This window comes from Coregonus clupeaformis, chromosome 7, assembly GCF_020615455.1.
Source record: "Coregonus clupeaformis isolate EN_2021a chromosome 7, ASM2061545v1, whole genome shotgun sequence".
NCBI classification, from domain to species: Eukaryota; Metazoa; Chordata; class Actinopteri; order Salmoniformes; family Salmonidae; genus Coregonus; species Coregonus clupeaformis.
Window position 1 is genome coordinate 66,443,896 of NC_059198.1, and position 27,153 is coordinate 66,471,048.

Below are 27,153 nucleotides of genomic sequence, written 5' to 3' on the forward strand. Positions count from 1 at the left end.
AAAGGGTGGCTATTTGAAGAATCTCAAATATAAAATATATTTTGATTTGTTCAACACTTTTTTTGGTTACTACATGATTCCATATGTGTTATTTCATAGTGTTGATGTCTTCACTATTATTCTACAATGTAGAAAATAGTAAAAATAAAGAAAAACCCTTGAATGAGTAGGTGTGTCCAAACTTTTGACTGGTACTGTATGTAAATTTACATTAAATGTAACATTTTCCCAGGATTTCGTGATCCCACGAACAAAGCATTCTCATGTGTTGTCCATAACGGCATTTCAAAATCAGGCCATATTTTATACTTTTTTTAAAGGCCCAATGCAACCATTTTTATATCAATATCAAGTAATTTCTGGGTAAAAATTAAGTACCTTACTGTAATAGATTTCCATTGAAATGGCTTTTTAGCAAAAAACTATTTCTCAAGCAAGGACTGTCTGGGAGTGGCCTGAGTGGGGAGGTGGAAAACTGAGAACTAGCTGTTATTGGCAGAGAGGTTTGGAATTATCTTTGTTATTGGTCTATTAACCAATTTGATTGTGTTTTCAACCAGCAACGATCACGATTTGTTTTCCACACTTTTACGGTGTTAGTTTCCTCAGCTGTTGTACAATGATACAAAACACAGGAAAAACAGAATTTTGACTGCGCTGGGCCTTTAACTGAAAAGTATATATAATTTTGATTTGTTCAACACTTTTTTGGGTTACTACATGATTCCATATGTGTTATTTCATAGTGTTGATGTCTTCACTATTATTCTACAATGTAGAAAATAGTACAAATAAAGAAAAAACGGTGTTAGTTTCCTCAGCTGTTGTACAATGATACAAAACACAGGAAAAACAGAATTTTGACTGCGCTGGGCCTTTAACTGAAAAGTATATATAATTTTGATTTGTTCAACACTTTTTTGGGTTACTACATGATTCCATATGTGTTATTTCATAGTGTTGATGTCTTCACTATTATTCTACAATGTAGAAAATAGTACAAATAAAGAAAAAACTGTGTTAGTTTCCTCAGCTGTTGTACAATGATACAAAACACAGGAAAAACAGAATTTTGACTGCGCTGGGCCTTTAACTGAAAAGTATATATAATTTTGATTTGTTCAACACTTTTTTGGGTTACTACATGATTCCATATGTGTTATTTCATAGTGTTGATGTCTTCACTATTATTCTACAATGTAGAAAATAGTACAAATAAAGAAAAAACGGTGTTAGTTTCCTCAGCTGTTGTACAATGATACAAAACACAGGAAAAACAGAATTTTGACTGCGCTGGGCCTTTAACTGAAAATTAGGCTAACCCTTCCGGCAAGACATAATTTCATTGGCATTTGTTGTTTGTGTCATAACGCTGTAATGTAGAGTCCTGATTGATGATGATTAAGACGACATTGGCAGCTTTACTTTGTTGTAAAATGCAATAGGCCTAGATGATGAAACACAACCTATAATGCTGTCATCTGGATGAGTCGGACGTTGGCATTGGACATTTCTGTAAGTGACAGAATTGTGGTTACTACAGCTGTACACATCTAGTTAATCTGCTATCAGGTCACATGGCTCCATTTGTGTTCCCTATGGAGTCTGTGGAGGTTTGGGTGAAGGACAAGACCCCTGGCTCTCAAAGCTTGTCGCTCTTCCTGGCCACTGTGGACAAAACAGACAATTAGGGTTAGTTCTACAAGAGTTGGCTAGGTCTCCAAAGCTGCTATTGCTTTGTGTTTAAATATCAGTTTTCTAAAGTACCTGGATTCAAGAAAGCATTAACGATATATTTTTATCCTTCAGCAGTTTAGAATATTAAGAACACTTATTTCCATGTTAGGCTACTTTGAGGTATTTTAGATTTAAAGGAGCGCCATGTCATAGGCTGAGTACTCCTCCAATTCTTGTTTCTTTGTTCAAGCAAAATAGAATGACAAGGCTCTTTGTTCAATGCACAACCACAAGGTGAAGTCTTTCCCCTATGCAATCGATGGGTCTAAATTCAACTACTGTTAATAAGGATTTCTCTGGATAATAAAGATTGGAATGTTTCATGCATTTTTCAAGGATATCGTCTTGTGTTCATAGATTGTGAGTTCTAATAGCACAATCTACAAACATTCTCTACTCTCCTGAAGAGCAAGGAAAAGGGATGGTCCACCACCATAATATGTGGCCCCCAGTTATGGGACCACACCGTAGAAATCAAGCTAGTCCCCCCATCCAACCATCCTGGGTGGATATCAGGGCACCAACTCTCCAATTACTTTAAATGCTTCTATACTGAACAAAAATATAAATGCAACAATTTCAAAGATTTTACTGAGTTACAGTTCATATAAGGACATCAGTCAATTTAAATAAATTCATTATGCCCTAATCTATGGATTTTACATGACTGAGAATACAGATTATGCCTCTGTTGGTCAGAGATACCTTTTAAAAAAAAGGTAGAGGCCTGGATCAGAAAACCAGTCAGTATGTGGTGTGACCACCATTTGCGCATAGAGTTCATCAGACTGTTGATTGTGGCCTGTGGAATGTTGTCTCACTCCTCTTCAATGGCTGTGCGAAGTTGCTGAATACTGGCGGGAACTGGAACACGCTGTCGTGCACGTCGATCCAGAGCATTCCAAACATGCTCAATGGATGACATGTCTGTTGATTATGCAGGCCATCGAAGAACTGGGACATTTTCAGCTTCTAGGAATTGTGTACAGATTCTTGCGACATGGGGCCTTGCAATATCATGCTGAAACATGAGGTGATGGTGGCGGATGAATGGCATGACAATGGGCCTCAGGATCTCGTCACTGCATCTCTGTGCACTCAAATTGCCATCGATAAAATGTCTGTAGCTTATGCCTGCCCATACCATAACCCCACCGCCACCATGGGGCACTCTGTTCACAAGGTTGACATCAGCAAACCGCTCGCCCACACAATGCCATACACGCTGTCTGCCATCTGCCCGGTACAGTTGAAACCGGCATTAATACATGAAGAGCACTCTTCTCCAGCGTGCCAGTGGCCTTCGAAGGTGAGCATTTGCCCACTGAAGTCGGTTACGATGCCAAACTGCAGTCAGGTCAAGACCCTGGTGAGGACAACGAGCATGTAGATGAGCTTCCCTGAGACGGTTTCTGACAGTTTGTGCAGAAATTCTTCAGTTGTGCAAACCCACAGTTTCATCAGCTGTCCAGGTGGCTGGTGTCAGAGGATCCCGTAGCTGAAGAAGCCGGATGTGGAGGTCCTTGGCTGGCGTGGTTACAGGTGGTCTGCGGTTGTGAGGCTGGTTGGACGTGCTGCCAAATGCTCTAAAATGACGTTGGAGGCGCCTTATGATAGAGAAATTAACATTAAATTATCTGGCAACAGCTCTGGTGGACATTCCTGCATACAGCATGCCAATTGCACACTGCCCCAAAACTTGAGACATCTGTGGCATTGTGTTGTGTGACAAAACTGCACATTTTAGAGTGGCCTTTTATTGTCCCCAGCACAAGGTGCACCTGTGTAATGATCATGCTGTTTAATCAGCTTCTTGATATGCCACACCTGTCAGGTGGATGGATTATCTTGGCAAAGGAGAAATGAGCACTAACAGGGATGTAAACAAATTTGTGCACAATATTTGAGAGAAATAAGCTTTTTGTGCATATGGAAAATGTCTGGGATATTTTATTTCAGCTCATGAAACATGGGACCAACACTTTACATATTGCGTTTATATTTTTGTTCAGTATAGTTCAAACTAGCCCTTACATTTCTAGAATCAAATTGGTATTTTATTCTAGTACAGACAACATCCTTGCATCTTTTTAATGCTGCAGTGTTATACATCTCTGTTGAAATTGACAGGGTTATTTCCCCAAGCTCTATGATTGGCTGCAAAACCGCTGGCTTTATCTGCCCTCTCAGAGTGATGCAGCGAAGCATTGGGGGAGCTCTGGAAAGTCCTGCAATTGACTTGTACCTCCTCTTACTTTGAGGGAAAAAAACGAACAGTCCTCTACCTCTCCCAGGGCATGCCAGTGAGTAATGGGCTTGCGTGGGTAGGCCAGCATCTCGTTCCAGTGGTACCTCCCCAGGCCCTCAGCATCTGGCCCCGTCCGACACACACCTATAACCTCGTTGTGGCCCACCCTGTGGGCATCACACACACACACACACACACACACACACACACACACACACACACACACACACAATATCTTGAGTGCACCAAAGAAATATGACACCTAAATGCTGAATGCTAGTTTGATGAAATAATACTAAACCTAGGTTTGGTCATTACAGTCAATTATGTGGTCATGATTAGATTGCAGGATTTGAGTGAAATGTTCTGTTCACCTCAGTTCAAGTTCAACTCAAAGTTAGAACATATCTCATTCCGCCTACCTCCTTTGACGCAAACATTTTTTAAAAACTTGTTTGTTGACTATGTATGTACTGTACAAGCATGCTTATGACCACCATATGTGTTGAATTGTGGGTGTTTCTTTTAATAGTTTTACTCACCGGTCATAGTCCATCACCATGATGGACAGGCTGACTTGTTCCACGTTCTCTGGGGGGATATCAAAGATTATGGCCTCGTTGTACACCGGGTTCAGAGTGCTTTTCTTGGTGGTGGTTTTCCGCTTCTTCAGCCTCCGTCCGTCACAGAGCAGGGATACCTTTACATAGGGATCTGTGTTGCACAAATAGCATCTCTGTGAAGTCAGTCGTGTAGATTGCAGGTAATGGCAACATTCAAATATTCAGTTAGACTAAATTCAGTTATATTGTTTTGACAAGGTAAGTCAAATGTATTTTCTATTACAATTTCACCACAAACAGTGAAAACACATGAAAGAAGTATGTCCCTGCCCACTCTTATCTAAGGCACAGCATGCTGCCTCACGTTACTCTGCCTTCTGATTCATTGCTTGCTCCTTTAGAGCTTTACAGTCATCCCTCATTGTTTTTCAGAGAACCATCATGTTTTAAGGTCCAGCCTAAATGGCTGAGAGTTTTGTATTGTTGTTGTTGTGGTTGTTACCTGAGGAGCCAGTGATGTCCATGGCTTTGAGGTTCCGGCACTTGATGACGGTCAGGGTCATCCGTCCTGCCGTGGGCAGGTAGCATAGAGAGTACATGATCTCCCCCAGATCCACACTCTCCTGGAGAAAGACAAGGAGAACACTCTGCATCAAGGAAAGGTCACTGTTGCTGTAGTAGAACTCTTTTAGGAAAGCAATTAGCCCAAATTGCTTTAGACAAAGTATGAACACCCAGAGGTGTCCTCAAAACTGAGAGAGAACATATAGATTTTCTTACAATGGGTGATTCATCACGAAACTAGAACAAATCCAATTTGTAAACATTACCAACAGAGTGAATGTCGCCTACTGCTAGTGATTTGCAGGATGTGCAAAGATACAAGTAAAAGGAGGGCTGTGATTGGTTACATTCAGGGCTCTAAAGCACTACCACTTTGAAATATTTAGCTGTGTGAATTTTTATTTGGGAGCACCAGTGCACCTAGAAATAAAACCTGCCAGATAATTGTTGTAATGATTAGGCTTCGCTGTACCGCTGTGTCCAAGTGCCCGAGAGATTCGTGACCCTGTTGGTTGTACAATTACTACAGAGAAAACTGCTTGTCTCTTGCCCAAACCGTTCAAAAGTTGTGACCCATATTACCAGCGCTACAATTTTTTCCTTCTATTGTACATTGGCGATGCAGCTCCATTGTCAGGACGCATTTTGCATTCATAACCATGCTCAGACGTTGCATGCATCAACCAATGGTTGCGTGCCATGTCGTCGAATGTGCCGCCGGGCACCAGATTACTATAACATATTGACGTGGTAAACTGATACGTAAAATACCTATCCAAGCATTGAAAGATCTGACATACGTAGCCAACACCTGGGCAGATGAACGCGCCTCATGTTGTGGGCCGTTCTTAAACTACTCACGGGCCATTAACACCTTGTTCAGTCATGTTACCTCATTAGCTAGCTAGTTAACAACCTGGTAGCTTTACCAGTATATCCAAACATTTGGGGGCACAGAAAGAATGGAAAAGGGATAGCTTCTTCAGGAGATCAATGATCATAGCAATGCATGAATGACAGATCTGTATGTCATCACTGAATGTCACTGAGCATCTCCATAGGAAACAGTGCTGTTTACACAACGTAGAAAGCTAATATTCCACAAATTACTTTGTAATTTCAATGGCAGGTATTTGTATCAACATTTTAGATTTTATAATAAACAAATGTCTTTACATGGTTACATATTAGTTTATAGGATACAATATGTGCTTCAAAAGTAGTTAGAATTCAAATAGGCTCAATAAAGGCTGTATCTCAATCAATTTTTTTATTGTATTTTCTGGTTTCTCAAAATGTTTATGTGGTGCTCCTAACTTTTTAAGTTGCGAGCACCAGTGCTACAAACTAAACATTTTCATGTAGAGCCCTGGTTACATTGCCTCTATGCCAATGTCTCTGTATAGAATTGGCCATAACTTTAAAACTAACACAGATCCCACTCTGGAACTTTGATATGTCCATAGAGCATATACTGTATATACAGTGGGGGAAAAAAGTATTTAGTCAGCCACCAATTGTGCATGTTCTCCCACTTAAAAAGATGAGAGAGGCCTGTAATTTTCATCATAGGTACACGTCAATTATGACAGACAAAATGAGAAAAAAAAATCCAGAAAATCACATTGTAGGATTTTTAATGAATTTATTTGCAAATTATGGTGGAAAATAAGTATTTGGTCAATAACAAAAGTTTCTCAATACTTTGTTATATACCCTTTGTTGGCAATGACACAGGTCAAACGTTTTCTGTAAGTCTTCACAAGGTTTTCACACACTGTTGCTGGTATTTTCGGCCATTCCTCCATGCAGATCTCCTCTAGAGCAGTGATGTTTTGGGGCTGTCGCTGGGCAACACGGACTTTCAACTCCCTCCAAAGATTTTCTATGGGGTTGAGATCTGGAGACTGGCTAGGCCACTCCAGGACCTTGAAATGCTTCTTACGAAGCCACTCCTTCATTGCCCGGGCGGTGTGTTTGGGATCATTGTCATGCTGAAAGACCCAGCCACGTTTCATCTTCAATGCCCTTGCTGATGGAAGGAGGTTTTCACTCAAAATCTCACAAAATCTCACGATACATGGCCCCATTCATTCTTTCCTTTACACGGATCAGTCGTCCTGGTCCCTTTGCAGAAAACAGCCCCAAAGCATGATGTTTCCACCCCCATGCTTCACAGTAGGTATGGTGTTCTTTGGATGCAACTCAGCATTCTTTGTCCTCCAAACACGACGAGTTGAGTTTTTACCAAAAAGTTATATTTTGGTTTCATCTGACCATATGACATTCTCCCAATCCTCTTCTCGATCATCCAAATGCACTCTAGCAAACTTCAGACGGGCCTGGACATGTACTGGCTTAAGCAGGGGGACACATCTTGCACTGCAGGATTTGAGTCCCTGGCGGCGTAGTGTGTTACTGATGGTAGGCTTTGTTACTTTGGTCCCAGCTCTCTGCAGGTCATTCACTAGGTCCCCCCCGTGTGGTTCTGGGATTTTTGCTCACCGTTCTTGTGATCATTTTGACCCCACGGGGTGAGATCTTGCGTGGAGCCCCAGATCGAGGGAGATTATCAGTGGTCTTGTATGTCTTCCATTTCCTAATAATTGCTCCCACAGTTGATTTCTTCAAACCAAGCTGCTTACCTATTGCAGATTCAGTCTTCCCAGCCTGGTCTACAATTTTGTTTCTGGTGTCCTTTGACAGCTCTTTGGTCTTGGCCATAGTGGAGTTTGGAGTGTGACTGTTTGAGGTTGTAGACAGGTGTCTTTTATACTGATAACAAGTTCAAACAGGTGCCATTAATACAGGTAACGAGTGGAGGACAGAGGAGCCTCTTAAAGAAGAAGTTACAGGTCTGTGAGAGCCAGAAATCTTGCTTGTTTGTAGGTGACCAAATACTTATTTTCCACCATAATTTGCAAATAAATTCATAAAAAATCCTACAATGTGATTTTCTGGATTTTCTTTTCTCAATTTGTCTGTCATAGTTGACGTGTACCTATGATGAAAATTACAGGCCTCTCTCATCTTTTTAAGTGGGAGAACTTGCACAATTGGTGGCTGACTAAATACTTTTTTCCCCCACTGTATATAGAAAATTGTGCCAAATCAAAATTTTTATATTTTCAATATTAATGTTTGTATTTTTCTACATTCATAAATGTATGTCTTTTTTTTTATTGAAACCAAAATACTACTCATATTACAGAGCAAGTTGTAAAGCTTCATATGACACCAAGCTTTGTAGCACCTACAGGATGAAACATTATTGAGTCTTAAAGGAGGCCTGGGTAAGGCCAACATTTCACAAATGTTCCATCTTCAATTAATAATTTCACATATATGCTTTAAAATACAAATGTCAAATATATGTAAATAATTCTTCCTCCAAAGGACCAATTCTCTGGATTACAATTTGTGAAAATCCCCAAAGTTACGGTCTTTATTTGTTCTAGTGTTGTGAGGAATCACCCCAATACAATGTGTGTTATGGATCAGTTTAGACTGCAGCACCACTGAATGCAAAAGGGCAAAAAAGTGTGAGCAAAGGGCATCAGATGGACTCTTGAAAGAGAAGAACATTACTTGATGTACTGACGTGGTGTGCTTGTATTGATACTGAATCGGAGTCAATAAAAAGTCCCCTAAGGTGGCACTCCAGAGATAAGATTTGATTGGCCAACCAGAAAACACAGAGGACTGACTGGGAGGCATCTCCCTAGTGCACTGATGTTTGTTTAGTGTGTTTACATATACTCTTCCAAAGGGGTTCTTTGGCTTTCCCCATAGGATAACCCTTTTGGTTCCAGGTAGAACCCTTTTTGGTTGTAGGTAAAATTATTTTGGGTTCCATGTAAAACTCTCTGGGGAAAGGATTTTACATGTAACCCAATAGGGTTCTACCTGGAACAAAAAGGGTTCTACCTGGTGCCAAAAATGGTTATTCAAAGGGTTCTCCTATGGGGACAGCCGAAGAACCGTTTTAGGTTCCAGATAGTACCTTTTTTACTAAGAGTGTAGTTAGAAATAGAGCTATGTCACCATATAAAAATACACTTAGAATAAGGGTTGCATAAGAGTTGCTCTCCAAGGACAGAATCCTTACTTGAGATACGTTTGTGCAAAGTCTTCCAGTGTCATCAATGTATTGACATGTAGGAGTTTCACAATAACAATGTAACATGTGAAACAGAGGATGCCTTCCCAGCCCTAGAAGCTCTCTCATACAGCCAATAGGACTTCACTAGCCCAGTTCCTCTGGCCATTCAGCAGATGTTCTGCACATCATAACAGAGAGTCAATACCACCACAGCTCTCCAGCCATGGTGGGTTCCAGAGCACCACCCCCACCCACCTAACCATTGTGGGCTCCAACTGCCTTTGTGTCAACCTCAGCACGGACACCCACAATCAAACAACTGAAGGCGGGAAAAACTCAACGTCTCATCAAACATACCGTGACCCTCATAGGCAGGTCACAGGTTGTTTTAGGCATTGGCACCCCTCCCATTTCCCTGACTTGTTTCTACCCATGATATTGACACAAAAGGTCACATGCATAAAAATACATCAATCTAGCCCAGGGAAATTAGGTTCTGAAATACACTACATAATAACCTTCAGCTGAATGTGAGGCATGGCTAGGGCATATTAATGTCATTTGTTGTGGCAAATTACTGTCATGCAATTTTGCTTCCACATTAAATTGAAAATAGCTTGAAGTGTAAATACACAGAGGGTTTTTCGAATTAGGCTAACCTCTGAATTTCCCGTGTTGTTTCTGTTCATATGTAGTTGCATACTCATTTTTTAAGAGAATTCAAGGAAGGAGGTAACACAAAGTACACACTACTTTGGTACACCAGAGCACGACATGACAGAAGTCTGAAACATCAGGAAAACAAGTTTCTCTCAAGAATAATCAATTCATTGTTGTCAGACAGTGACAAGTAAAGTCATCGCCAAGTAATTGATCATCGCCAAATAAATTGCATAAAGGATGCCACTTTTGAAAGGACTCTCATTAATGTAAATTTGAAAAGGTGGAATGAAACACTGTCAAAATAAAATTAATGGCAAACTGCATTTGCTATGAGTCATTATCCATTCAAACATCCTTAACCTCATTCCCCTCTGTTGGAGGGAAGTTCTGGCAATGTAATTGCCCAGAGACAGTATAAACAAAAACAATGCAGCAAAGTGAGATAAAATGAACCCAAGATAGACATAAATAACAATTGAACACCAGACCAAAGATACGTCTAACCATCAACAACACCACAGGGAGACAAAATAGAAGCATGAATATTTACAATAATTGCTACATTTTTCTTCTATGCTGTAGGCAATATTGAAAGGGGTCTCACATTATATTCAATAGCCCATCTCAATTGTAGCTCTCATATTCAACACTATCAACCACAGTCAAAGTAGCAGTAAACTTGATGTTGTGTGTATGGATGCTCAAGCTTTTGAAAGTGTAATTTCCTCACAGCACACAGTAAACATTATGTAACACATAAAAACTTCCTGGAGACAAACTACACATTGAAGTAAACACCATGGCTATTGACATGGGCTAACTGCATTAATGCCCAGCCAGTCCGCCTCCAATGGCTAAGAACCCAGTCTTCTTTAAACCCACCTAAACCTGCCTGTATAATGTGAAATAAACTGGTGTTACTTTGTTTACCAGAGTCAAATAGTACCTGTAGAGGTTAGGGCTCAATTGTGCTCTTGATGATTCATCTGAAATCCACAGTGCACTTTCTCTCAAGTTGATCCACTCTTGTTCTGTTTTCCACAGTATACCATTCAGAGATCAACTGATTAATGAACCATTAATCCATCTCCATGACCATCAGATACAATAAATACCACCAGAACACACACATATATTCATAAACTGTTGAGTAAACAAACTGTGATAAAGCTACCGAGGCGTAAGAAGTGTGTGGGCTCAGATAAAGCTGCACTATCATACTCAAGTATGTCAGTGAGGGGATAAAGGTGAGGAAAAAGGAGAATTGTGCCCATGGCTATATTTAAGTCTACAGTGTGTACTTCAGTTTTCGGAGGTGTTGTGTGGGTGCTTGGATTCTAAATTCACTGCTCCTGGCAATGGGGTTATGCAACACATGCCATTTACCAGTCATGTAATACAGCACTGATGATTCCAGGACTTAGAACCTCATCCAATCAAATAATTGAAAATGGAGAGATCATTGTCAAGTGTTTCCCTAAATAATTCAGATCATGTGCAGTGCACGACCCCATTTGAAACTATGCTGATGTTAACTACGGCACACTGACCACAGCTCCACCCTGAAATCTACACCACCATCATTGCCATTGACATTTTTGAGTCATTTAGCGGACGCTCTTATCCAGAGCGACTTACAGAACGATCAGTTGCGGAGATCACTGTTCCAATAATCTCCACACATACTGATATCCTCCATGTACTACACCTATCTCAGCTAGGTGAGGCCCGGCCCACTCACCGTGGTCGCGGCGTGAATGTCCTTCCACACCACTGCTTCCCTCGAGAGGTCGGAGAGCTCAAAGAGGTTGTCCACCACCACCTCGCCGATCATGTCATGGCTGGTGAAGCGGTCAAAGTCGTAGACACTGAAGTGCAGTTTGCGGTTGCACAGCTGGTCGTACTCCACAGGGAAGAAGAAGGCCTCATCGAACGTGGGGTTGAGCGTCTTGCGGTGGACACGCGTCTGGAACTTCTTCTGCCTCTCTGGCAGCAGGTAGATCTTGACGTAAGGGTCGGAGGTGCCAGTGAAGTCCTTGGCCGGCAGTTCCAGGGCTTTGAGAATCGTGACCATCAGCGCCTGTTCCTCGTAGTCGTAGAGCAGGGAGAAGCTCAGCTTACCGCACGTCTCCACCGGCTCCTGGGTCCCGTCCTCAGAGTCCACAGACTTCTGCTTGTAGAGCTCGGGCTTGATGCGGCCGATGCTTACGGTGGACGACTGGCGGATGGGGAGCATGTCCATGCTGAAGTCCACACTCGTCACGTTCATCTGGCGAGGCAGATGGCGGCGGAATGAATTGTGCCTGTTGAAAATCAACAGATCAGTCATCTACGGTTCCTGATACCTTTCAATAGGCAGGTTTCCATTGACCCAGGTTTATTAGACAAAAGCAATGTCGCAACAACTAAAAACATTGAAACGTGTAATGGAAACGGCAGCTATAGGAGAAATGTACTAAAGATCAACAATATTTTGATCTGTTTGACAGGGGTGGATTTTTCTTTTTTAAAAGACAAATTATGATGGAAACTGTGTTTTTTTGAATAAATTATGTTTGCAGAATCATTTTGAAGGTACATGGGGCACGTGATGTCATCACGTAACTATAAAGCTCCACTCTTGCTAAATCTAATTTTTCAACTATTCAAAATGTTTCTTTTCAGGACAAGGATTGTTCTGACTTTCAAGAATGCCTGAATTGCTTCTCCTTGTTTTTCTGGTTAGCTGGATGCAAGTTAAACCATCCAATTATTTCACATCTACAGGAGTGCAAGTTTCACCATGGCATGGATCATGGTGATACATTGGCAAATGAGATTATTAGAATATGGCAGATATGTCAATTCTTGCATTCTATCCATGCTGGCTTTTGCGGGCTACCTGTGACATGAAATGGATAGGTGGGAGGGCATACAGGCTGTCAACAATTTGCCTAAATGGATAATGGAAACACTTCAACCACTTCATTATTATTCGATATATATTTTTTAATAAAACATTTTTTGGCGTGGGTGTGATGTCATTACATCCAGCTGTGTTTATAGACACAAGACAGTTCAATGGAAACGCACCGTAGCAGGCAATTGTCTCATCTATTTTCTATCTAAATGTCGACAAAAAAATCACTGGACAAGTTAATGGAAACATAGCTTGTGATTCAGGAGGGAGAAGTTATTAAAACTTACTCTTATTGAAATGTTTGAAACCAACAGCATCCATAAGACAAAAGATGCAAGTTGTTAGTGCGGCTGCCATTGTTTTTTCTAGTTTACTATTCTTCATAAATGTTTTTACAATTCCTTGCTTTTTCTTGTAGTTCTAGTATTACTGTTGGTAGTAAAATGCTTGTTGTGATTTTTTTGTTCACTTTGATGTTGTTAATCCATTCTCTCAGCATTAATGAGAAAGATGTTACTGGCTTTGGGTTTAAAGTGATGGAGTTACTTTATGATTTAACTCTTACGAACATCAGAAGCTACGAGACTGAGTGAGTTGTTTTTCACAGGACTTCTTTTGGAAAAGAACATTACCTGGAACACCTTGAGGCCAGTTCCATGTACTGATAATGACTTACATACTATGAGCAAGAGACTGCTTTGTTCGTCTCCTGGTTGTCACCTAGCAACTGGTAACCCCTTCCCCCCCTACTGACGCCAATAAGAAGATCACAATAATCCGACAGGGTTAGTTTTGGTACAAATTATAAAAATGTGGGAAACACAACACATATGGGATATGAAAAAAACATCACAGTATATTCAAACCTCTTATAAAGAGGTGCCTTGCATGTTCTAACATATTTTCTGGGACACAATAGGACACAGTGTTCTTTGTGAAAGACACTTTGGAAGTCCTATTATTTCAGACAAGGGACATCAATTTACAACCTCCCATGATTCCTACAGTTGTTAGAACATTCAGTGAAGGGCATCCAAGAGGATGAATAGTATACACTGGAGAAGGTGATAATGGCGGAGGCTGGAGGATTTCATCCAAATTTGCACACAGATTCTTCCCTATTGTGTCAGCCCTGACCCAGAATCAGTTTTAGTAGGCCTGCCATCCCAACCCCAGTAGAGACATTCTCTCTTTCTCTACCTCTCCCTACATTCATATGCTTCTTCTCCAGAGCCACATTCATTATTTTCTTCCATAAGATAACCCATTTTCTATCTCCCGCTTTCTCAATCTTATAGGATCAGGGATGGGCTCTCAGTATCCGTACTCTAATCAAACACTTGTGGCTCAGTTGGTAGAGCATGGCGCTTGCAACGCCAGGGTTGTGGGTTTGATTCCCATGGGGGACCAGTACGGGAAAAAGTACAATAATGTAATTTGCTCTGGATAAGAGCATCTGCTAAATGTAAAAAAGGAACCAATGTAAAAAATCTTTATCTCTCGTAGGGAAGTTGTCACGAGTTACTAAGCCAGAACCCAGAAGCAGACCAGGACAAGGTAAGTTGAAACGAAGGTGAGTGTTTATTTACAACTTCAAGAGTGATGCTGAATAATCCAGGGAACAGAGCGGGCGGCGTTGATTAGTTGTTAGGGGTGCAGTGGTTGATCCAATCATGGCTCGGCAGCCGCCGACCACCAGGCAGAGGTTGGATGAAGGTTCCGGACGAGTGACTGCAGATGGAACAAAACGGAGGTAAGTAAACAACAAACCAACAAGGTGCAAAACAACAAAACTAACGCTAGAAGCTCTAAGACTGATACTCTGGTAAACCTACTGTTCATGGCTAACGATCCGGCAGGGAATGGATGTTAGGCCAGAGCCTAAGAAGGGTGATGATCAGGACCAGGTGTGCAGATTGCTGATGGGATGCAGGTGCGGAAATCAAGAGAGCTCCCCGGAGCGTTCCAGAACCCTCGGGAAACTGGAGATCACGAGCAGAAAAACTAGTCCACAGACAGGACCCGACTCAGACTGCCGGGATCGTTACAGTACCCCCCTCCGGCCAGACGCCACCGGGCGGACTCCCCGGAGCGCCAGGATGGAGGCGGTAGAAGTCACGGATGAGGTCAGCATCTAGGATCTGTCGCCGCGGAATCCAACTCCTCTCTTCAGGACCATACCCCTCCCAGTCCACGAGATACTGGAAACCCCGGCCCCGCCGTCTGGAATCCATGATGCGTCGCACCGTGTAGGCAGGACCACCTCCGATCATCCGAGGAGGAGGAGGAGGAGGCGGAGGAGGCAACAGAGGACTGAGGAAAACAGGCTTGAGGCAGGAGACATGAAAGGTGGGATGGACTCTGAGCGTCTCGGGAGTTTGAGTCGAACTGCCACCGGATTGATCACCTTCTCCACCACAAACGGACCAATGAACTTCGGTAACAACTTCCTAGACTCAGTCCGTAAAGGAAGATCCCGTGTGGCCAACCAGACCCTATCTCCGATGGTATAGGTGGGAGCGGGGATCCGGCGACGATTCGCCTGGAGCTGATACCGGTCCGAAACTCTAAGGAGTGCCTTTCTGGCCCGATGCCAGGTCCGGTGGCAACGCCGAATATGGGCCTGAACAGAAGGCACTGAGAGCTCCTTCTCCTGAGAAGGGAACAAGGGAGGTTGGTAGCCATACAGGCACTGGAAGGGAGACATCCCAGTGGCAGATGTAGGGAGAGTATTGTGGGCATACTCAACCCAAGGCAACTGAGAGACCCAGGAGGTGGGGTTGGAAGAGGCCAGGCAGCGTAGCGTGGATTCCATCTTCTGGTTGGCTCTCTCCGCCTGACCATTAGATTGGGGGTGAAAACCAGATGTGAGACTGACTGTAGCTCCAATGGCCAAACAGAAGGACTTCCAGACAGCAGAGGTAAACTGAGGGCCACGGTCGGAAACGATATCACTGGGCAAACCGTGGACCCTGAAAACCTCCCTAACCAGGATCTCGGACGTCTCCGAGGCAGAGGGAAGCTTGGCAGTTGGCACAAAGTGGGCGAACTTGCTGAATCTGTCCACGATAGTCAGAACGACCGTGTTCCCCTCAGAAGCGGGCAACCCAGTGACAAAGTCCAGGGCCAGATGCGACCATGGTCGCCGGGGAATAGGAAGGGGGTGAAGTAGTCCAGAGCTGGGCCGATTGGTACTCTTATTCTGCGCACACACTGGACAGGCAGCAACATAACCCCGAGTATCCTCGGCCATGGCAGGCCACCAAAAGCGTCTGCGAAGAAACGCCATCGTCCGAGCCACGCCAGGGTGACAAGCCATCTTGCTGGCGTGGGACCATTTGAGGACCGCCAGGACGAACCGACTCAGGCACAAACAACCGACCCGGGTGGACCGTTACCGGGACCGGGCTGCGTCCGAAGGGCCGCCATCACCTCCTCCTCAATCTTCCACCTAACAGCTCCCACGACGCAGTTCCGGGGGAGAATTGTCTCGGTCTTGGACCCACTCTCCTCCGTCTTGGAGAACATCCGAGACAAGGCGTCCGCCTTGCCGTTCTTAGATCCAGGTCGGAACGTCAGGGAAAAAATTGAATCGTCCGAAAAACAACGACCACCTGGCCTGACGGGAGTTGAGACGTCTAAGCCGATTGCACGTAAGCAAGATTCTTGTGGTCAGTCCAGACAATAAACGGTTGCTCCGCCCCCTCCAACCAGTGGCGCCACTCCTCCAAGGCAAGTTTCACCGCGAGAAGCTCCCGGTTACCCACATCGTAATTCCTCTCCGCAGGCGAAAGGCGACGAGAGTAGTAGGCGCAGGGATGGAGTTTACTGTCCGTGGAGCATCGCTGCGACAGGATGGCGCCAACTCCCACATCAGACGCGTCCACTTCAACGACGAACTGACGGGCCGTGTCCGGTTGAGAGAGAATCGGTGCGTTGGTGAATCGCCTCTTCAAATCCAGAAACGCTCGATCCGCCTCCGGATTCCACTTGAAGCTCCTGATACTGGAAGTCAAGGCAGTCAACGGAGCGGCCACACGGCTGTAATCCCGGATGAATCTGCGGTAGAAATTCGCAAACCCCAAAAATCTCTGGAGCTGCAATCTCGTACCGGGCTGGGCCCATTCCAGAACCGCTCTAACCTTCTCCTGGTCCATCCTAATCTCTCCCCTGGAGATGATGTACCCGAGAAAGGATGTCGTGTGGGCGTGAAACTCGCACTTCTCGGCCTTCACGAACAGGCGATTCTCCAACAATCGCTGCAGAACCTGCCGGACATGCTGGACGTGGTCGGAAGGTTCCTTCGAGAAGATCAGAATGTCATCCAGATAAACAAACACAAAGAGACCGATCATATCTCTCAGGACGTCGTTCACCATACTCTGGAATACCGCTGGAGCATTGGTCAGTCCAAACGGCATCACCTGATACTCGAAGTGACCCATCGGTGTATTGAAACCCGTCAACCACTCGTCTCCCTCTCTGATCCGGACCATGTGATACGCATTGCGTAGGTCTAGCTTGGTGAACACCGTAGCACCCTGTAAGGAGTCGAAGGCAGAACTCATCAAGGGCAGGGGATACTTGTTCTTGACCGTGATGTCATTCAACCCCCGATAATCAATACACGGTCGAAGAGAGCCATCCTTCTTACCCACAAAGAAGAATCCTGCCCCCCAGGGGGTGATGACGAGGGACGAACGAGACCAGCAGCTAGGGACTCCTTGATGTAGGTCTCCAAAGCCTCACGTTCAGGGCGGGAGATACTGTATAACCTTCCCTTGGGGTAGACCGCTCCAGGGAACAGGTTGATGGCACAATCATATGGTCGGTGGGGAGGGAGTGACAGAGCCTTCTGCTTACTGAACACTTCCCCCAAATCGTGATATGTCTCGGGAACCAGGGACAAATCTGGGGGTTTTGCCTCAATCACCTGACTGGGAACCGAATGGGGACAGGCAGTCTTGAGACAGTTAGCATGACAATCAAGGCTCCAACTCGTTACCTTGCCCGTCACCCAATCGAACGTGGGATTGTGTTCCTTCAGCCAGGGGTATCCAAGGACCAGAGGAACATGGGAAGACGGCAGAATGAAGAATGAAATCATCTCCGAATGATTCCCCGACAACAGCATCTTAACCGGTTCAGTCCTCATCGTGATACGTGCCAGACTACTGCCGTTCAGAGTGGTCGCTTCAATGGCTTCCGGCAATTGCTCCTTGGAAAGCCCCAGCTGTTCCACCAACTCGGCATCAAGAAAGCTTCCATCGGCACCTGAATCGATAAAAGCGTTAATCGCTAAGCTCTGATTCCTGTTCACAAGGGTAGCCGGGAAACGGGGTCTGACAGAGGTATTGAGAGGTCGAAACTGGCTCGCTAAAAGTCCTCCCAACTTTAGCGAGCCGCGCAGTTTGACGACCGCCGGGAACAGGTGGCGAGGTAATGTCCCGAACCACCACAGTAGAGGCAACAGTTAGTCCCTACGTCTGAGTTGGCGTTCCTCCTTGGTTAACCCGTGCCGCCCTACTTGCATTGGTTCCGAATCGGGAGACAGGACCTCTCCACTAATCCTGTGTGGTGGACGATGATCGACGTATTCTGGTCCAATCCCCGACCCGACTGGAACCTGAGAAGCTGATCGATTGGACGGACCCCATTGCTTCTCCCTCCTTCGCTCTCGGACTCGATTATCCACCCGAATAGACAAGGCTACCAAGCTGTCCAGGTCACTAGGCTCCGGATAGGAGATCAACTCATCCTTGAGCTGCTCCGACAGACCCTGGTAAAAGGCCGCTTGCAGAGACTCCTCATTCCACCCACTCTCCACAGCCAACGTCTTGAACTCGATCACGAAGTCGGCCACGCTGCGAGTTCCTTGGTGAAGCGAAAACAGGCGCCTAGCTGCGTCCCTCCCTCGGACGGAATGGTCGAAAAGCTTCCTCATCTCGGCCGTGAACCCCTGGTATGAAGCCATGCAGGGGTCTTGTCGTTCCCAAACGGCTGAAGCCCACTCCAGCGCTCGACCACGCAGCAACTCAATCACAAAGGCTATCCTAGCCTTGTCTGTGGCATAAGAGTAGGGCTGTAGATCGAACACTAACCCACACTGCATAAGGAAAGAACGGCATCTTCCCAGCTCCCCCTCATATTTATCCGGCGTCGGAACCTTGGGCTCACGGAAGGACACCGCTCCAGACGCGGCAGGCGAGATGGGTGAAACCGGTAGTGGATCCTCCACCGGAAACTTGCGCTGGTTCTGGACCTCCGTCAGACCGGTAGAAAGGTTCCGAACTGCCAACGCGATCTCCTGTAGCTCCGTGCTATGATGGCCCAACATCTTCTCCTGATGGGTAATGGCATGGCGAACAGAGTCCAGGTCCGCTGGGTTCATTACTGGCCGGATCGTTCTGTCACGAGTTACTAAGCCAGAACCCAGAAGCAGACCAGGACAAGGTAAGTTGAAACGAAGGTGAGTGTTTATTTACAACTTCAAGAGTGATGCTGAATAATCCAGGGAACAGAGCGGGCGGCGTTGATTAGTTGTTAGGGGTGCAGTGGTTGATCCAATCATGGCTCGGCAGCCGCCGACCACCAGGCAGAGGTTGGATGAAGGTTCCGGACGAGTGACTGCAGATGGAACAAAACGGAGGTAAGTAAACAACAAACCAACAAGGTGCAAAACAACAAAACTAACGCTAGAAGCTCTAAGACTGATACTCTGGTAAACCTACTGTCAGTGGCGGCTGGCCGATAGAGGGCGCTAGGGCGCCGCTTCTTAAATAAAATTATTTTAAAAAATAAAAAAATAAAAAATAATAATAATAATAATAATAAAAACATCAGTATGTCAATATTTGTGTGTTTGAAATATGGAATGCACACAGTAATATGTGTAAGATATGATAGAAAATCATATTCGCAACCTTTCCTCTGCCTGTCAAACGCCTCGTCAGCTCTGGGCGTACAGAAAGTGCCCCGAGGAGGCGGGTCTACGTAGCAGTTAAGCCAATTGCTAATTTAAGATATGAATGTATGACATAAAATGTAGTCAATAAGCGATCTTAAATCGAATCCAAGGAGGCGATTATTTTACGCCCCCAAGCTCGCCCCCTGATAAAATAAGGACCGGGGTCCAGTGACGCCATTTTTACTAGACAACAATGGCGAACGCAAACGTTACTCCTCCAAGACCCAACCCTAACTCGGTGAAATCTCTCCTCCAAGATCCGTTTGAGAGGAGAACTTTGTCAGAGAAAGTTCGGGTGAAAGAGCTGGGCCCAGATCAACCTGACCTCTCAATCAGACAGCAGGCTAGCGAGAAAGGGAAGCAGTATATGCGCGGCTTCTCCCGTAGCTGGTACACCAGGAAGGCTTGGCTAGCTGGGTGCACTGATGCTAATGCTTTATTTTGCTTTCCGTGCTTGCTTTTTTAAAACGACGGGGTCAGATTCAGCATGGACAGGTACCGGAGTGAGGGGATATGAAGCACCTGTCAGAGAAGGTAAAGAAACATGAGAACACCAGGGCACACATGGACAACTCTGTAAAGCTAGCTGTATTAGGAAGGGTGAACATTGCTACGCAGCTGGATGACGGCCACAGGATTGCGGTGAGGAAACACAATGAGGAGGTGGATAAAAACAGGCACATTCTATCCAAAATTATCGATTGTGTGAAGTTCTGTGGGGCTTTTGAGTTGGCCTTGCGTGGGCACGAGGAGACTGACTCCTCAGACAACCCCGGCATTTTCCGGGGCTTAGTGGATTTTGTTGCCTCCCTCGACAGTGTGCTGGAGGAGCACCTGAAGACAGCTACCGTTTTTAAGGGCACGTCAAAGACGATACAGAACGAGCTGTTGGACTGTATGCTGTCAATGCTTAAGGATTACATCCTGGAGGAAGTAAAGAGTGCTGATTTTATCGCCATTCAAGCTGACGAGACGACTGACGTTTCCACCCACTGCCAGTTGGTGCTTGTGTGAGTGATTATCATAGAGCCGTCACAATTATATTTGTTTTAGTATTTTAAAAGGAAAGAGAAGACACAATCAGACGTTGATAATAATGCAGGAAAGTACTACACAGTTTGTAATAATTATTCAGGTGTCCACCAGGTCAATTTCTAGAAGAGGCCTAGTTGTTATTGAATATTAACTTTATTGCTAAGTGAACAGCAGAACAAAATTATGTTGCATCCCTCTCACAAATGTAATAGAAAAAGGCTTTAAAACGTAATAACATCAGTTAATTATGTACATCACAGGTTAAAAGCAGTTACTAGACATAGTTTGTGTGTATATACACACTGTCTGTCTGTCTGTCTGTCTGTCTGTCTGTCTATATATATATATATAAGTCACTGGTTGTGTGTTGAGGGGGAATTACAGTGAGTTAAGAAGTCTGATTGCAAGTTATCAAATTAAACTTTATTTTTTGGACCCAGGGCCTCAATTCCCTCTTTGTGTGGGGACAGCGCATCTGACGAGCAGCAACAGCCCATCAAGCGACGGAGGATGCTGGGACCAGGAGAACAACAGAGGTTGGCTATAGAGGTAAGTTGTGATGTAATTGTCAGTGTTTCCCACCTAGAACTTTTTTCAGGCCTGGTAGTATGTAGCCAAAACCCTGAACAATCAGCACCTTGGTAATCATATACTTGAGTTGGACATAGGCATGTGTCAGTCAGGATCACTTGCATCAAAATAGCTTAATTGCAAATTAAAGCTGATGATGTATCTTTTACAGGTATGTGATACCATCCTGAGTCATGCCAAAGAGAGGTTCTCCTTCACCCAGCACCTCATCAGCGCAACACTATTGCACGGAGAGTTGTTCCCACAACACAGTGTGAAGTTCCCGATACAGCGCTTGAAACAACCGTGGAGGCGTACCCCATGTTGAACAAGGCCAAGCTCAAAACCAAACTGTCCCTCATCTATGAGAACAGTGAGTTCAAGGCTTGTAGTGGTGCAGTGCCCCTGTACCAGTTCTTCATGGAGAACAACCTTCAGAGCACTTTCACAGAGACTGCCAGCCTCCTCAAGATCCTCATCACCACACCCATGACAACTGCTGAGTCAGAAAGGTGCTTCTCTACACTGAAAAGGATCAAGACCTTCCTGAGAAACAGCATGACACAGGATCGCCTGAACGCTCTGGCCATGCTCTCCATGGAGAAGAAACTTGTCAGGGACATTCCTGACTTTAATCAAAGGGTCATTGAGAGGTTTGCCACTCAGAAGGACAGACGGGCAAAATTCCTGTACAAATAAGATGACAGACACACACACACAGAGCAGCTCTGGCCGCATGTTTCTTTGTATATAGTTGACCTTAGCATAAAAAATCCAGTTATATATGGTACTCTAGAAAGTCTTAATAGTGTCTTTGCTAATATTACTGTATATATGTTGTTTTGTATCAATTAATTGTTGCAGTTCTGGAGCACATTAACAATTAGTCACATTTAGTATGATCATAAAATACTGTATGCTATTCTTCCAGTCAAAGGTTTGAGTTCATCCACTTGATATCCATTTCTATATTATACATCCTTTCATACAGTGTAAGATTTCCTATAAACTTTATAATAATTTCATGTTATTGTCCACTTTCCACTCTGTTCTGACAGCATGCCTGTTGCGTTGCCTGTTTACTACCAATGGTGAAAAGTTCACTTTAAATGCAAATGAAAGGCTTGGGTTTGTGTAATATGTTTTTGTGTAAGAATGCCTCAACTTTTTAATATTGGCATTAAATAATTACTGAATGTTTCACTGAGCACTGCTGTCCTGCAGTTTGTGTTAAAATATATCGCGATGGTTACAGGAAAAAAAAAAGTATGGCACAGCCCCACCGAGAATATTTTTTCACCAGCCGCCACTGCCTACTGTTCATGGCTAACGATCCGGCAGGGAATGGATGTTAGGCCAGAGCCTAAGAAGGGTGATGATCAGGACCAGGTGTGCAGATTGCTGATGGGATGCAGGTGCGGAAATCAAGAGAGCTCCCCGGAGCGTTCCAGAACCCTCGGGAAACTGGAGATCACGAGCAGAAAAACTAGTCCACAGACAGGACCCGACTCAGACTGCCGGGATCGTTACAGAAGTAAGTTGTACACTAATAAAATAGCATGACAGATCTCCAGTCTCATACCACCTGGCGTTGTGCCTGGATGTAACATATGATGATGTGATGTACTGATATACAGTTGAAGTCGGCAGTTTACATACACTTAGGTTGGAGTCATTAAAACTCTTTTTTCAACCACTCCACAAATTTCTTGTTAACAAACTATAGTTTTGGCAAGTCGGTTAGGACATCTGATTGTGCATGACACAAATAATTTTTCCAACAATTGTTTACAGACAGATTATTTATTATTATGTGCCTTTAAACAGCTTGGAAAATTCCAGAAAATGATGTCATGGCTTTAGAAGCTTCTGATAGGCTAATTGACATCATTTGTCAATTGGAGGTGTACCTGTGGATGTATTTCAAGGCATACCTTCAAACTCAGTGCCTCTTTGCTTGACATCATGGGAAAATCAAAAGAAATCAGCCAAGACCTCAGAAAGAAATTGTAGACCTCCATAAGTCTGGTTGATCCTTGGGAGCAATTTCCAAACGCCTGAAGGTACCACGTTCATCTGTACAAACAATAGTACGCAAGTATAAACACCATGGGACCACGCAGCCGTCATACCGCTCAGGAAGGAGACGTGTTCTGTCTCCTAGAGATGAACGTACTTTGGTGCGAAAAGTGCAAATCAATCCCAGAACAACAGCAAAGGACCTGTGAAGATGCTGGAGGAAACAGGTACAAAAGTATCTATAGCCACAGTAAAACGAGTCCTATATTGACATTAACCTGAAAGGCTGCTCAGCAAGGAAGAAGCCACTGCTCCAAAACTGCCATATAAAAGCCAGACTACGGTTTGCAACTGCACATGGGAACAAAGATCCTACTTTTTGGGGAAATGTCCTCTGGTCTGATGAAACAAAAATAGAACTGTTTGGCCAAAATGACCATCGTTATGTTTTGAGGAAAAAGGGGGTTGCTTGCAAGCCGAAGAACACCATCCCAACCGTGAAGCACAGAGGTGGCAGCATCATGCTGTGTGGGCGCTTTGCTGCAGGAGGGACTGGTGCACTTCACAAAATAGATGGCATCATGAAGAAGGAAAATTATGTGGATATATTGAAGCAACATCTCAAGACATCAGTCAGGAAGTTAAAGCTTGGTAGCAAATGGGTCTTCCAAATGGACATGGACCCCAAGCATACTTCCAAAGTTGTGGCAAAATGGCTTAAGGACAACAAAGTCAAGGTATTGGAGTGGCCATCACAAAGCCCTGACCTCAATCCTATAGGAAATGTGTGGGCAGAACTGAAAAAGCGTGTGCGAGCAAGGAGGCCTACAAACCTGACTCAGTTACACCAGCTCTGTCAGGAGGAATGGGCCAAAATTCACCCAACTTATTGTGGGAAGCTTGTGGAAGGCTCCCCGAAACATCTGACCCAAGTTAAACAATTTAAAGGCAATGCTACCTAATACTAATTGAGTGTATGTAAACTTCTGACCCACTGGGAATGTGATGAAAGAAATAAAAGCTGAAATAAATAATTCTCTCTACTATTATTATGACATTTCACATTCTTAAAATAAAGTGGTGTTCCTAACTGACCTAAGACAGGGAATTTTTACTAGGATTAAATGTTGAACTCCTGAGTGGCGCAGTGGTCTAAGGCACTGCATCGCAGTGCTAACTGTGCCACTAGAGATCCTGGTTCAAATCCAGGCTCTGTCGCAGCCGGCCGCGACCGGGAGACTCATGGGTGGCGCACAATTGGTCCAGGGTAGGGGAGGGAATGGCCGGCAGGGATGTAGCTCAGTTGATAGAGCATGGCGTTTGCAACGCCAGGGTTGTAGGTTTGATTCCCACGGGGGGCCAGTATAAAAAAAAAAAATGTATTCACTAACTGTAAGTCGCTCTGGATAAGAGCGTCTGCTAAATGACTAAAATGTAAAAATGTCATGAAATGTGAAAAACTGAGTTTAAATGTATTTGGCTAAGGTGTATGTAAACTTCCGACTTCAACTGTATACTGCTCTGTAGCGTTTCATCAGAGATTGTTGGAGGGATGTCTGAAAATCACCATTAGAGTAGACTAGCACATTCTGTACAAGCCTCTCTCAGACTTTGCTCTTGGTCAATGCCTTTGTTTAGAGTGTGTCTGCACAATGCATAAGCAGTGAATACTGATGTAGCTGTCGGAGAGGATCGATGTTAACAGAATGTATCTGTTGCTCTTCTCCATGGTAATCACCCGCTCTGCAAGTCACATGGTTGCAAAGCCTCATAGTTTTGCCCTGAAGACCAGAGTGACACAAAGCGTCTCCTCCCACCTTGTCTTGCATTAACACATTGTCCACGTCTCCTAAAATGGATGCCTTCATGCAGTGTATCATCATCAAATTATTCCTAATTACTTGGGTGTACACCCAACCTCTTTAAGAAACCCCACCTCTTTAAGGAATACCTGGGATAGGATAAAGTAATCCTTCTACCCCCCCCTTTACTCCACCCCCCCAAAAAAAAGAAAAAAATTATGAAAAATAAAAAACAATAAAAAAATAAAATAAAATAAACATTGTTAAGTGGTTATCCCACTGGCTATAAGGTGAATGCACCTATTTGTAAGTCGCTCTGGATAAGAGCGTCTGCTAAATGACGTAAATGTAAATGTAAATGTTGTGATTGTGATGATTTGTATTGGAAATTATAGGTTTGTGCTTCAGATTCAGCCGAACTGATACATTTAAATTTAGATATTCGTAGCCCTTTCCTGCCGTCAAATGACCGAGTGGCCTCATCGGTGGAATGTTATTAATATTTTTTATAATTTCATAATTAATCAACATTTTTTTTTTTTTTTTAACAGCTGAAAATCCAGTGTTTCTATGTCAAACAGTTTTGTTATATTTCAGTCTTCTATGCTGTATATAAAGTGTAAAATTGGGATGCAAACTCAAAATTGAATGCCTTTCAACTCTATATCTGACATGGTACAGGTGTCTTCTTTTTTTAAAGCCCATAACCATGTGTGTGATGTGTACACTTTTGTTTCAAAGTCGATTTGTTTAAGACTACCAAAAAACACTCTGCTTGTCCCTGATTTAGCCCACTGCAGTAAAAGGTTTTTTTAAGTGTCTTACTCTGTGAGAGCACTGGGAAGCATACTTTCAAGAGATAAACAGTAACATGATTATAGACCTGCCATCAACTCTACTGATCATACTTTTCAATCATATACAACAAGTCATTACTTTTAGGGTTGAATCTCCCTCAGATGCTCTTGCAAGCTTTTCATGTAGGGGAAAAAATAAGAGAAGGAAAGATTCAAAGAAGGGGAGGAGAGCCACTATGTAATTTCCCCTTTCTGCCCCCCTCGTCAGTGTGTAATTCATGAAAAGCGCCAGGCTCGATAAATTGCATCAACGTTCCTAATGACAAACTTAAGCGTCAATAATGGCTTCCTGCAGGAGATGGAGTGCAGCTGCTCAGTGGGTCTCAGTAGGACGATCGCCTCGCAGCACGTCAGTTCCCAGCCTACGGCAGCGCTAATTACAGACGCGCTTGTTTAAACAAAGAGAAGAGGAGCTGATTGTTTCATTACCGGGGTTGCTTATCGCTGTTGCCATGGCAGCATGACTCGCGCCCGCCCAACACAAGACGTGGCCTGGGGTGATTACAGGGCTTGTGTGTGTGTGTGAGGAGCAAGGGGGCGTGCTGTCGCCCCGTTGACGAGTACCATGGGAGATCTTCCTTCAGGTCATTTACTGAGCATCTAGTTTGCATGTGTCGTGCCGTTTTAAGGTTATTCGTCACAAATTGTCCTGAACTGTCTTATTGACATTTGTCATGGCTATACTTGATGTGTATGGTTCAAGTGTCATCATTTGCCACTTGATGTCACTTGTCACTTGCTTGAAAGTATTATGTAAATAACTTTCACTCAAAGGAGGTTGGTGGCACCTTAATTGGGGAGGACGGGCTCGTGGTAATGGCTGGCACAGGATCAGTGGAATGGTATCAAATACATTAAACACATGGTTTCCATGTGTTTGATGCCATTCCATTTGCTCCGTTCGAACCATTATTATGAGCCGTCCTCCCCTCAGCAGCTTCCACTGCCTCCACTATATGTGTGCACAGCTCTGTGCATGCATATGACATAACACCTTGTCATCACAGAAATCCTTAGACCCAGTGCAACCAAAAATGTATACCATCAGAATGGGGGGGAACTTGAGTGGTTCAGATAAAGAGACCTAGAGACAGGAAAGAGACAGGGACACTACTCTGTATTTGATA

At 44.1% G+C, this 27,153-nt stretch overlaps 1 protein-coding gene across 1 annotated transcript in view; it reads right to left on the reverse strand.

Moving 5' to 3' along the window:
* Positions 1-482: 482 nt before the first annotated feature.
* The window catches only part of LOC121580059 (synaptotagmin-10), a 29,261-nt gene continuing 2,590 nt past the window's right edge, over positions 483-27,153 (reverse strand). Inside the window, exons 3-7 of the mRNA XM_045221700.1 lie at positions 11,619-12,180; positions 5,051-5,171; positions 4,528-4,699; positions 4,023-4,152; positions 483-1,668 (exon numbers count right to left, since the gene is read on the reverse strand). Coding sequence (XP_045077635.1) covers positions 1,597-1,668; positions 4,023-4,152; positions 4,528-4,699; positions 5,051-5,171; positions 11,619-12,180 — 1,057 coding nt within the window. The 3' untranslated portion in view covers positions 483-1,596. The remainder of the gene's footprint in view (positions 1,669-4,022; positions 4,153-4,527; positions 4,700-5,050; positions 5,172-11,618; positions 12,181-27,153) is intronic.